This window comes from Colletes gigas, unplaced genomic scaffold, assembly GCF_013123115.1.
Source record: "Colletes gigas isolate AHSC1104 unplaced genomic scaffold, ASM1312311v1 Colletes_gigas_Sc00001, whole genome shotgun sequence".
Lineage (NCBI taxonomy): Eukaryota > Metazoa > Arthropoda > Insecta > Hymenoptera > Colletidae > Colletes > Colletes gigas.
Window position 1 is genome coordinate 12,541,743 of NW_025106630.1, and position 13,455 is coordinate 12,555,197.

The 13,455-nt window shown below is 47.6% G+C and overlaps 1 protein-coding gene across 12 annotated transcripts in view; it reads left to right on the top strand.

Annotated features, from left to right (window-relative positions):
* The window catches only part of LOC122402214 (protein turtle-like), a 234,641-nt gene that overhangs the window by 173,338 nt on the left and 47,848 nt on the right, over positions 1 to 13,455 (top strand). For 9 of the 12 annotated variants that reach the window (XM_043405285.1, XM_043404860.1, XM_043405199.1 and 6 more), the window contains 4 exons: positions 1,613 to 1,740; positions 3,058 to 3,225; positions 3,434 to 3,747; positions 12,691 to 12,824. In XM_043405285.1, coding sequence (XP_043261220.1) covers positions 3,077 to 3,225; positions 3,434 to 3,747; positions 12,691 to 12,824 — 597 coding nt within the window. In that variant the 5' untranslated portion in view covers positions 1,613 to 1,740; positions 3,058 to 3,076. Of the gene's footprint in view, positions 1 to 1,612; positions 1,741 to 3,057; positions 3,226 to 3,433; positions 3,748 to 12,690; positions 12,862 to 13,455 lie in introns of those variants that run through there. The other 3 variants (XM_043405112.1, XM_043405372.1, XM_043405779.1) reach the window with 2 other exon arrangements.

Sequence of the window (13,455 nt, forward strand, 5' to 3'; positions counted from 1 at the left end):
TGTCGTGGGTCGTTCGGTGGGGTGGAATTGCGCGGACGACATGTGCCATTGTTCAAAGCAGAACACTACCACCCTCGCCGCTGCCCCCCTTCCCACCCTCTCGCCGCCTGTGCGTCTTCTATTAGCGACGTGCAACCCGCCCCTCCAACCCCCCCCCCCCCCTTCCTCGAAGGTGCTGACGGGTTTCCCGTTAGCCCGCTTACTCCGTGTAACATACTGAATCCCGGTTACGGCACACGCTTCATTGCTGGCTTAAGGTAACGGGACATCGATAGTTGACTCTGCAAGGTAGATACACCACCGGTGGACACCTTCCAGAACCTGTCACACGGAAAAACTAACGCGTTTCCTTCGATTCTTATTGCTTCGTCGTCGGTAATCAATTCACACCCTAAGAAGCTCCTCTTGAATTTTTATACTTTGGAATTTTTTGGAGGGTAAACAGGAGAATATTTTCGTATCAAGTTCGAATCGTATATTCAGATCTATGTTTGGAGAGTACCCACAATTTTTTGCGTAGAAAAATGTTGGATAATTTAGAAATTACGCTTCAGAGAATGAATTCTGATTATTCGTACGGAGCTCCTTGGAAGAATTGTAGGACGTTTGCTAAGTCGTGCGTCGATTGTTCGAATGGACTGTGAAACGTCTTAAGATTAGCATCTCCGGCCATCCTTTTTAAGATTTCCGAGGTGTCCGAGTCGTTCCGTGGGGCGGAGTTCACCGGGTAGACAGTAAAACGCGACCCCGTCTCGGAATAATATCGGCGTTAAAGGCCAATAATCGTAAACGCTGGCGACGCGTCCTCCCTTTTATGAATGTAAGCGAGGCGGACGACGAGCGTATACTAAAAGGCCACACGCAGCATCCAAGGAGCGGTTTCACGACGGGCATATTTCCGCCGCGGTGTCGTTGGCTATCGATCCAGAAGCGACACTTTCAGGAAACGAGGGTGTAAAAATGCTCGTTCCAATTTCGAATTGGCAGTGATTCCGATTCAATCGAACAGAGAATGCTTATCGTTCTTAAGCAACAATGTATCCCCGAGCTCAGGTATTATTCGTCGAATAATTTCGACGCGATTTGCAATCCAACCCCAACATTGATCCACGCGTGAAATTTATTAGAGTTAAATTCATATTTCAAAAACACTTGGAGCACATAAAAACTCCAATTTTACACGATTCTCCGAAGTTAAAACCAGCATTTTCCAGCGTCGAAGGATCAAAGAATGTACCAGGGTCGTGCGTGTATTGATTACCCCGACGCGTTCCGGTCTTTTTCGTCGACATCTTGGTTCGAGCGTGTCCCTATCGACGAGCCCTACGCGGTGGTGTCTCGAAGCGGCGTAATTATGGTCCCCCTTTGCAAAGTTCCTCCCTTTGCCACTCTCTCCCCCCGGGAACCTGGAATCGATTCGATCCTGCTCCGGGCACGTATCTCGCTAATCGATGCGAATCGCGTACCGCGCGGAATCTCAACTAGGAAGAATTCAGCCGTGCTCGATAATCGTCGCGTAATCGCCGATGGCCGGGCGAATCATTAACCCCCTCGTCGCGAAATATTAACGCGCCGCGTGACGTTCTTCTAACGAGTACCCTTGTTTTTTCAGGTGGCGATAGCGGCACACTGTGGGGGCTAAGGTGGCTGTCGCGGAGGCTGAAGCAGTGGCGAGGTTGGTGAAAATCGGCGCCGGGAGCGGACGATCCGGGCAGCGGTAGTGGTGGCGGAACGGCAGGGGTAGGTTTACTCATTCGTAACAGTAAACCATTCTTCCGTTCATTAATTATATAATTTTTCACTGTGTGATCTTCTATCGATCTCATTTAAATCGTTATATCCATTGCTACCTTTGCTCGAGTGCTCTAATGAGTATTTCCCGTTCACCAAACAACAAATAAATAATTTCTCGTTCGTACACGTTCACCACACGCGTTTCATTAGTCGATTCCAAACGGAGACGTTCGAACAGTTTGTTCGAGCAGCGGTTACAGGGAAAGTAGATCGAGTCCCGATTGAAATAGCGGAATCGTCCGATAATATCGGTCGGGCCATCCCGAACGTCCGATATCCCTGTCCCTCGCTATCCGTCGAGCCTCGAGGCGTCGCGATCTTCGTTTTCTCGTCGACATTAGACCCTGGCAGACGTCGAACGAGCCCGCCAGGCCAGGGAAAGCCGGTTGCACGTTCCAGGCGTCGCTGAAGGGGGCATTCGCGGCGAGCAATCGAACTCTTATCGGACGATTGGAGCACGGTTCTCGGCGCTGGTAATCGGGTCGCGATAAGAATCGACGGATTAAACCGTTCGTAGGGGGTGGGTGGATCGATTAAGGTATTATCTCGCGGTATTATGCCGCGTTCGTGACTGTGTCGCTCGATTAACGCCGCGCGGATGGATAAAACGGAAAAGAAAAAGAGAAAACGGTGCCCGAGACGCACGGTTATCGCGGCTCGAATTACGCCTGCCTCGGGATTAAGTAACCGTTGCTCGGTGCAAATTGAAAATACCGCGATCCGATAACGAGAGGGGACGCACCCTCTGCTATTTATCAGCGACGCTGATTACTAGCCCCCGGGAAACGTGTAATTATATTCGAATACGCGATTACAGGAACCGCGGCCCAATTGAAACGGAAACGCGCTTCGCTATCACTTTTTCTAATTGTTAATAAATCGTTGCTCGCGTGCCCGGGTCCGACTCGCCGTTGCGTGCCCTTCGACCGTCGCTTGGTATCCTCCGACGAGGCTCGTAGGAAGATCTAATCGCGCCTAATTGAAAAAAGAACACAGCTTTTAACTCCGACGCGTCGTTTGTTTCGTTCTCTCCGCCGGAAATAGAAATTGTTTTCGTTGTATCGTAACGTGCAAACGTTGGGGAATCGTGCCGAGTATTTGGTAATTTCATTTTCGTATTGTTAGTTCGAGAATCGTCGTACGGAATTCGATTTCTCCGTGGTCAAAGGGTTGCTCTATCCCCCTTGAATTATTTACGCTCGGTCCACCTGATCGAATCCTGGACTGCCTAAGCCGGATAACACGATCGTTTATGATTTACAGGTACTATGGGAGCGGGGGTATGGGGGGCGGAGGAGGGCTACAAGCCACGGACCTCCGGCGAAGGCTCGAGTCCCGGTGTTCAAGAAGCACTCTTCCCCAGAGCCCTCGTTCCTTAAGGCACGATGGCTCCTGCTCGACCCGCAGGAATACGCGCGACCAGGAAGAAAGGTGTGCAACTATCGAATCCTTGGAATTTTTCAAATCTCGATATCGAAATTACGATCTGTCATCGGTGGTTGGAAATCCCAAAAATACGATTTAAAGTGTTTCTTCAAATCACGTTGTTACAAAGGTCTTTGACTTTAACTTTATGGTTTTGGTGTTTCCTGTCGCCGCGTATCCTTCGACAAACGGTTAAAGTTCGTTTCCACGGCAGGGTTGACTTGCAAGCGACCCTCGCTTCCGGTCAGCCCACGTGTACAGGTTCCCGGCCGTGCAGACGCCAAGAGGACGAAGAGAACGCAAACGAGAAATATGTGAGGCGCTCCAAAGGCGGAACCGGGCTGTTCGGTTCGCTGTACGGAAAGCTGCGGCTATCCGTCGGAAGGATCCTCAGCCATGGAGCCGAGGAGGAGGAGGGCGGCAACGGTAGGAGGCATCGACTTCGATGGTGTCGCAGGGACTTCCGGTGGATCGCAGACGTGGCGACGAGGACCCTTCTCATCGGTATCGTGCTTTTCGTCACGCCAGGTGAGGAAAACACACCGCTCTGTCGGCGGCCATCTTGAATCGACTTCGCACAAACCATCCGCGAAACTGTCCAATGTCCCTGATTTTGTTCATAATCTTTTGATCGACAGGAGAAAAGACACGGAGTTTGAACCGTGTCTGCCCCCTAATAGTATCGTTACTGTGATCTATCAAGATAACAGCGTGCGTGTTGTTCAGTGAATTTTCTATAGTAGTGGATGCATAGTTTGGGCTTCGGTGCTCGAGGACGCGTTTGTTTCATTACCGTTTTCCGGTTTCCCGGAGTTGTACATCAATTAGCAAGTCCCGCTAATCGGAACAAGTCTACCAGGTCACGATAATAGCTTTCCATCTTCTCTCAAGTACGATCGATCGATCGATGCTGGATTCACCGTGGCGTGGCTGGCTGCGCGTAGGTCAGAGCCGTAATGACGTCGATTGAGATCGAGCGAAGGGTTTCCGTCAAGATACCTCTTGCGATTGCTGATACGTGTCCGCGTCAGAGTATACAATTACGCGAATGCTCGGTCGTTCACTCGTGCGTACCGCCATCGATCCCCGCGACTCCAAACGATGGAAACGCTTTCGTCAAACTACGCATAGAAATCGAATCGACCGCCTAAATCGAACCCCGATGCAACGCTCTAACTTAATTCGTAAAGAGGAGATCGATAATTGTAGAAAAAGAAATCAGCAATTCCAACTATTTATTTGTCAAAGGGAACGAATGGTATCGCACTTGGCTCGGAGCTCACGACGCTACGCGATTTCTCACAGTTTTTTCCCCCCCGTTTGATTCTTTCAACGCGTCTGTCTTCGATGTGCTTGTCAACTGACGTTTCCTCGCGTTTTCCAACCGAACTCGATGCTCGTTTGTCACCGTGAGCGACGCACGCTCGCTACTGAACGAAATTTTAAAGAACTGTCGCGTGGAAAACGAATGGAACGTCGGTGAATGTCACGGAAAGTGACTTTCGGTTTTTTTTTTTCATTCGTTCCCATGCTTGTTTGTTCGACGAGTTTCTTCGTCGCGAAAAAGATAGAAAAATTCGAGCGGACTAGTAAGAAGCATCGTTGATCGTAAAAATGTGAAAATCGATCAGAGAAACAGTATCTTATTCCAATTATACGTACCTCCGGAAACGAGAACTAATTTCAAACGCAAACAATAAATTCCCCGCCGTTTCCGCGACGGTTAAAAAATTTTTGGTCGGAAATTTCCACCAGCGGGAGCAAAAAACGCGATACCGTCCGAATCAACGCCAGGCAGGCTCTCCGACAGCGAAGCTCGGAAAAAAAAAAATGAAAACAACCATGAAACCATACCATTATTTTCCCCGCACAAAGGTGCACTATTTTAACAGAAGCGGATTCAACGGCGCGTCGTCAAACGCGAATGTGCGTAGCTTTTTGCGTCCAAAGAATCAGAATGGTGTTGCAGGGAAATGCAATTGCTTTCAGAACGATGGCAGAAGGCTATACTGATTCCAGAAACTGGGACACGTGGCTCTTTTATAAGCGAAGATACGAACAATTGATACAAGAGAAAGTCCCCTCGCACTTGGTTGTTTTAATGGAACCCGTGCACTTTGTTTCACCTGAATCGATTTTTCAGATATAAAATTCGAAACTTCAGAGACGCGTATCGAAATATTCTCGAGCCCACTCGATTCTTTCCTCCCCCGGTTTTCAAACGGACCAGCTCTCGCGGCCAGCGAATGTTAAAATGAAAATTAATTACGCGAGTATAATTGCCACACAACCCGTAAACGCAATAAGAAAGGTAAAACGTTTAAACAGCTGCTGGAATAAATTCCTGACGTAAAATATGAAACGTCTGGTCGAGTGTTGCCATTTCAATGGTCCATACTTTAATTCTTTTATGCGTTCGATGACAAGAGCGTACCTCGAAGAGAAAAGCGAATGGTTTTATTTAAGGAACAAGTGCAAATACACATTGCACTTGCATCGAACAAAACGTTTATATCGTCGAAAGACAGTTCTTCTTCTTTCTTTACCTTTTCTAGAATCGTACCGTGGTCCGACCAGCGCGAGCGAGAGTATGTTGTAGTTCGCGGTTAATAAAGCACGGGTCTCGAAACGTTAAATATTTTCCCGGGGCACTCGAATACCTTTTGCGCGGTATTTCCGACGTGCCGCGTTTATTTACCACTGTTTCGAACGAGCGTAAAAATCAGCGGCGCACTTAACCGATTTACCAGAACGAGATGAATAAACTGACGTCAATGCGTGCTCGGTTCAAAGGATGAATATTCTGTTTTTAATACGCGAGGCGCTCTTACGATGCTCGTTAGCCTCATCAACGTGGAACAATTTCATTAAAACTTCGTCTTCGTTTTCCCCACCGAGCTCGTTTCCCGCCTCCCGCTAATGACGCGTTCGCGGCCACAGAAAACTATGAATCGATGCAACTTACACTCGCATTGTGTCCCTTTCGAGTCGGTAAACATTCGCGTTTCACGTTTTAAAAACCGCCGAACAATCCTTCGACTCGGTTAAAGTGCTCTTTTCGAGAGAAAGTTGTCAATTTTGATAAATTAATAGTATTTTATCCGGGGACTCTGTTGATATCTCGGTTCTCGCGATGCGAAGCTTTTCGACGTTCATTTTGTAAATTATTAATAACGTAAAAAGTAGTATTCTAATATACCCGGCCTCGCCGTTCGTTGTTTTGAAATATCAGAAAATTTGATCCGTACATAAACAATATACTTGATTAGCTTGCCCGTCAAGAGTGATATATTAGTGGCTAAAAGTGTCGTTGCATATTATGGTCCGGGGTTCATAGTATCTATACGCTTTATGAAACTGGCGGTCGTTAATCATTTCGTCATGAAAAGAGGTCGCGAGTGAAAAAAGTTTAAGAACCGCTGCTGTACGGATACTTCATAAGCGTTGTCCTGGCGCATAACCTACTTTCTTGCTGCCAAAAAACCCTTGCGAACTCTCGCATTTTTTTTCGATCTTCGACAGAAAAACTTGCACGATGCTCGAACTTCTCGCCTTTGGATTTTTGTAGATCTAATTAGAAATGTAAGAGCAGACGACTTCTTTTTTCGATGTTGCAATAATTCCAAGATTTACGCGTTCGTCCATATTTGTGTGAAGCTCAGCGTCTCTTTGAGCAGCCATGGACGAGACGGTTTATCGTACGATGAATAGTATGTCTAGTTGTAACGACACTTATATGGCAGCGTCGTGATGCCATTCAACACGATCTCTTTGTAAGGCTGTACAATAACCCCACACACTATACAATTATCGTTCAAACAGTCACGTCAACCGAAATTGTATAACGTATCGTGCGATAAATCGTTACGCTTATTGGCCCCTATCACAATCACAGTTAGTTATTCCGATCCGTAATACCGTACATCGAGCTTCTGAATGCACTACACTTCGTCACTTATTACACTTCGTTATTTACAATTCTCTTTCTTCGACGTCCTACGAATTTTATTTGTATTTGATCATAGAAAAGATTGTCAGACTCGAACGATATTTATTTAGAAGGATTTAAGATTACCAGAAGTTTTCTCAGATTACGAATTGGTCGATTTCGATTATTTTGTTCACTTATTTCCTGGCGATTTCGCTGAATCGTCGTCACCTAGGCGATCGTCGATAAACCAGATGCTCGGGCTGGTAAATTCCCGCGAAATTGGTAGCGTGGATTTCAATATTCGATTGTTTTGGCGGGTTGAATGCGCGACACGCCGGATGCGCCTCTCCGAGCGCACCCCTATTGGGACCAGCAAACTTCGAACCCTTCTATCGCCTCTGCTATTCTAACGCCCCGTACATCGAATACAATTCTACGAGATATATTGCCGAGGAATTCCCATCATCCATATTACCGGGTCTGCTTTCGAGCCATGTCGGTTCGAAACACTATAACTTTCGACCACAGCTTCTATTAAATCCATCTAGGTAATATCGAGAGTACAATACTGTAGAAAAAAAAATAGAATGTGATTTAAAGGATGCAAAAGACAGGCACGGTCCAATTTCGTTCGAAGCTCGAAAGAAAAATAGGGGAAAGGTTATTCTATTAATATCGACGCGAAAGAAGACCTCTGTACCGGACATTGTTTCCATTACAATTGATTGCCAAGTAAAGTTCTGCTAGCGCCGCGAGGCGATCAGTCCGGGGGAAGATTGGTTCGCGAAGCGGATGAATTTATCGCGAAAATGGCCCCGGACATAAGTAGAAAGTTGAAATGGAGGCAGACACGGCGAGAAGAATGCCGGGGAGCGAGGAGATGGGAGGGAAAAAAGGAATCGCGAGCGAAATTAGCGGGAAAAGTTGTTTAATATAGAAAGTTCGGCCGAGACAGGGCGAAGGGTGGACGAGGGGGCGTGGGGGTGGCTGGCAAAAGACGGCCATTGTGATCGCCACTTGCACGGCGAGTCGTCGTCTTCGTTTCGCCGGCAACTTTTCCCAGTTAATGCCCGTAATTTATTTATTTCCCAATTATTTTCCGGGCCCCTCTGAGAGTTTGCCGCACGCGAATCGCCCTTCGTCCCCTCCCTCCCTTTCCCTCTCCGTTCGCCGCGAATACTTAAATCGATCCAGTCCGACGAATGGACTCGCTGGTGCACGTAATTTCCTTGAAAAGGGCAGACACGCTTAAGACGCCCATTCTTTATTTACTTCGACCCCTGACTTTCCCGGAATCTTTACAAATTTCTAGATTTTTGTCAATTTTTTTACCGGAGGCTGTATTAATCCCTTGTACAACGTTTCGTAATCGTAAGGCTACTTACTTGTGATCGAGCGTTATACAGAAGTAGCATATGGGATTCAGAGATGGATTGTATAGAAGAAAACAATAACAAAAGTTCATATAAACATGTGTTCTATTCGACCCAGTTTTCAAGTTATAGCGAATTCTGTGTTGGAATAATTCTCTCTAAAGATGAGAATAGTTGAACTAATTCCATTCAACTAGTTATGAACAGAGCCCGGTATCTAACGTTGAATCTGTGAATACGTCAGACATAGAAACGAGATAGAAATTTATAATTTCGACCATACTCGAAGAAATGATCGAGCCAACACTGATGCACTTATCTTATTATGTGTAATATTGGGTCCTCGAATCGTACGTTAAGGGGCTTATTGATAAAGAAGGGTAAACTTGGCTGGCGTTTTGTTGCCGTCTGGCGTGTCGAGGAGGGAAAGACGTGAAATTACGTAAGCGATTGACATCTTCGACGAAAGTACGGTTGCCTCCGTAATGCGGCAAACTCGCGATCCCGGCGGCGTCGGTTGGCAAATTGCATTTCAGGCCGCGATTAAATTCCTCTCCGGATTGCAGAGGCCCGTGTCCGTGGAACGGCACATGGTGGCCATAAATTACGTCGCACACGAGGCATCCGCCGCGTGTTGGCGTCGAACGATTATGGTTTCTTCCTCGTAGCTGCGTTGAAAGCAGCCCAGATGGCAGGCGATGAAACGAGTTGCAAATGACGTTGTCCCGTCCCGGAGGGTACGTTGCCCTTGCTAAAGCCCGTTCCATACGGGGGAGAGAACGCGCGCGACACGACCCGCGATCGATCGAGCCGTAGTCAAAAGAACCGTAGTCGACTGCTCGCGACGCCGGATTCGAACGCGTCGGGACGCTTTCGTCGGCTCGGTGACCGATTAATCGCGAAGGTCGCGGTACCGCGATGCACCGCGGCTACCTTACCAACGGGGCGGGGAGGAAGGATATATTTACCCGAGGAGCACATCCAATTACGGTAAATAATTAAAATCTACACTCGAGGCGAAAGTTAGCGAGGACGGTAGAATGCTCGTTAACCCCCCGGTTAATTGCTTCGTCCGCGTCGCCTCTCGCGTGTGCGACGGGCTTAAGCATCCACAGGCTCACCAACTATTTACCTTGCACGCGATACACGACTTACGAGCCGATGGAGTGCCTGCTTAATTTCACGGTTCGTCGCTACCTGAAAATTCGGCCCGAGATGAGAATCTTCTCGCGCCCGCCTTGTTGTCCTCGACGTCTCCTCTGTCCCCGTAACCCTATCCTCTTCTCGACCAGCCTATCGTGTGTCCCGACTCCGCGACAACCAAACAATCTTATTTATTTCTGTAGATATTTTTATTCGAAACGCGATACTTTACCTATGGACGATAGACTATCGATCGATTGTCATGAAAATAAATGGAAATTATGCAGGACTTGCCAGGAGTGGCCAGGGTTTCTCGAAAGGCGGTTGCGTAATTTACGGTTTCCTCGAGCCGTGGACTTTGCGATCGTGGCAGATCAGAGCGGTCCGGCGAGCCTTTTCTTTTTCTGGTAATTCCCCATCCTCCGGGGCGCCGATGCACGCGTACGAGCGTGATTCCAGAGGCTCGCGTAGTCATTGTTCCGCGGACGAAGACAATTTCCACGGCGCTTTCACGCTCCGGCGAGCTCCCTTTGGAGAGTCTCATTTAGTTTTTTGGGCGGTCGCCCGCATCGCGCGCCCCCGGGGCCGTCGCGTCCGTCGTTCCCTCGGATTTTTCCGCTTTTTCGACGCCGGAACTCACGGCGTGTTGATAAACGGGCCATATGAAAGGCTCGAACACGGTCAAACGCGGCCTCCGTTTCGATCCCTATTGATTCCTTGTTTGTCTTCTGCTGGACCATTCCTGTTTCGAACAATCGTCATTTTCAAACTTTCGTTCGTTTCGCGACGAAAACCTTCATTTACCATACAAAGAATCGAGAACCATAAAAATTCCTGTATTTATTTTAATCGATCAAAAATATTACTTAAGTGTTACTCATTTTAGTTTAAACTTGTGGAGGGGTGCAGCTTAAGGGTTAATGTTTGAAAGAGAGTCCTTACGAAGCGTTTTCAAATTTCGCGTCGTTGCAGGGAAAAGTTCAACGATTCGTCGGGATCACAGTTTTGCTAATTGTGCGCCGACCCTTCGACCCGGGGCTCGCGAACCTGTTTTTCGCGATAACGAGGTGACCGCGGTGCGTAAACACGCCCCCGCTCCCGTTCCAGGCTGAAAGTTTAATGACGGTTGACAATAAAAACAGTTGCTCGAGAGACCGGGGGCCACTCCCAGCCAGGGTGATCGCGATAATGGCACAGAAGCGCTCGTTGGGCGTTCCTACGTTCGAATTATTATGCAGAATGCGTGCGGGGGACGCCGTAAGAGGGTTAAAGCGACGCAGAAACGTCGGTAAACCTCGATTTCCCGCAACCTCGATAATTTGCTTCTGTTATTAGCGACGCTGACGGGCCTCCGCGTTTCTCCTTGTCGCCGCAGGAATCGGATTTCGCGATCTGGGCAATCGATTTGATATTTACGACAGATTTTCGCTAATAAATTCAACGGTAATGCACAGAGGGTGAGGTGTAGTGCAGTGGAACTCGAAGTAATTTCGACCAGTTTATTACGCGTTCGCTGATTACTGCCTCAAAGCTGGACAGTTAAAATTCTGTTTAACGTGTTTGGGGGGAAACATACCGCCGATATAATTTATGGCGATGGAAAGTTTGGAACGAAAGTTTGATCGTCGACCAAACTCTGCATCACCGTTTGATACAGTGGTCGATCAATTTTCCATCAAAACTGCTGTACACTAGTCTCTCTCTAGGAAAATATAGAATATATAAAGATAATGTTTCAAGAAAAACGATCAACACAAAGAATTTGCTTTTACTTTCTAGATTATAGTTTAAATTGGAAATTCGATATTTGTATCCGGGTAAGAATTTCAGCCGTTTCCGCGACAGACGACGCGTACTCGCAGCCGTGTGTTTGGGGATTTATTACAGGCCCTTTGTCGCCCACGCGTGCGGAAAGGGACGTCATAAACCTGTCGTATTCGTACGCGACGCGAGTCAAAGGGAATAGGTATCAAAGTCAGATCCATTATTCGAATGGATCGCCTCGCGTCGCCGACCCTCGTTTCTCTCGCCGCGACGACGATATTTCCATGGTTTTCGCGGATGTTTCTGCCCTTTGATGTGAACTCGCGTCTACGCAGGAAGTATTTTATCCTCTGGAAAGACACAGCCGGTCTTCGCGTTTCAAACAATCGTACAGAATTGCCTCTGAAAAAGGGATCGTTAAACAACACCGCCTTTTACCGTTCCAAAAAATTAAATTTACAATAACACAATTACAGCGCAAAAAGATAACAGCGACGAAATATATCCAGTAGATTTTCAGGGATCTAAAGTTTCTGGATGTTCGAGAAAGAGCACGGTTCAGAACCGCCGTGACTCGAGCAATTTTTAAACTTCTAAAACTAGGATATTCCTAAACTTTCGGTACGTGTAAACAAAAAAGTCGGTTCTCCGAGCCCCCAAAAAACGGGAGCTCTTTAGCTCGGACGTTTAGCCCCCCGACTCTTCTTCGGCCACGTCGAAAACATCGTCGAGCTTCGCTCGGTGGTTCGATTACTTCCATCGAATTTGCAGCGAGACTTTTGCTCGCTTAACTGCCGACCGACTCTCCGCGGAGAGAGTTGGAAAAATACGGGGACCGGAAGTTGCCTTCGTAAATCACAAAGTTCGACCCCGGTGCCGGCCAGGCTCGCGGAAAAGTTGACGACGCGCGCTAAACCCGACCCGGAGACTTTTGCAAAATATCTATCGGTCGTCATATTCAAACTTCTCGCGAATTAGGCGTGAGAGAACTTTTGGAATTCGTTCGTCGCCCCATTTTTTCTCTTTGTCCGCGAACTAAGGCTTGAGGACTCATTGATCGGGTCAAACGTCACTCGTGTGCGTTTTATATATTTTATTTACTATCTTTATTGCAACTTTACGATCGGGAACTCTCTGCCAGGGGTTGTAGAACTTTGTCCAAGATTTCGTGGATGATTTGTGCCAAGTACGAGCGAAGGAACGATGCTGATAGAGAAGAATGGCCGGAGGAATAAAGGTGTTTCGAATGGTGTGTTTCAGGTCTCTGTCACCAGGACGCGGTGCACATTACGGCAATCCTGGGGGAGAGCGTTGTCTTCAACTGTCACGTAGAGTTCCCCGGTGAGCACCCAGTGCCCTACGTTCTCCAATGGGAGAAGAAGGTAGGCGACACGGTACGATATCGGACGACACCCTCTGCTCTCTATATCCGTGAGTTAAATACGTGGGCCCCGCTCGAAGAGGAGTCGCGATCTGGTATCAGCGATCGAACGAAAATCGAAATCGAGATCGTGATCGCGAGGATACACGGTCCAGTTATTCATTATTTGGACAACTCTTTCGGTAAAGCTTCAGACTTTACAAGATCGTGACTGCAAACAGTGAGACTTCAGTGTCCACCGTGAAAGTATTCCCCATTGGTAGTCGATGCATCCAGTTTTTTTTCTAAATACATACTCCGAACCGTGCCAAGTCCCCTTCGTATTTCGTTTTCGTTCCGAGGACGAAAAAGTCACGTCCGAATTAAGGAAACGGGGAGTTTTTCATGGTCCCTGAAAGGAAGACGAAGATCAAAGGGCGGAGATTTGGCACAGTTGAAGAGAGCCAGGAAGGGACGAGTACCGAAAAGGACTTTAAGGAGTTCCGACAATGGCGGAATCGCCAAAGGAACTGCTTCTAGAGTAATAGTAGCCACTGAAGTCTCAAATTAGCCGCTTTTCGCGATCGTGCTTTAGACGAAAAAATATTTCTCGAGGTCCCCGTTTGTTTCTACACCAAGGATACATTATTTTTTGCCGATGGTCG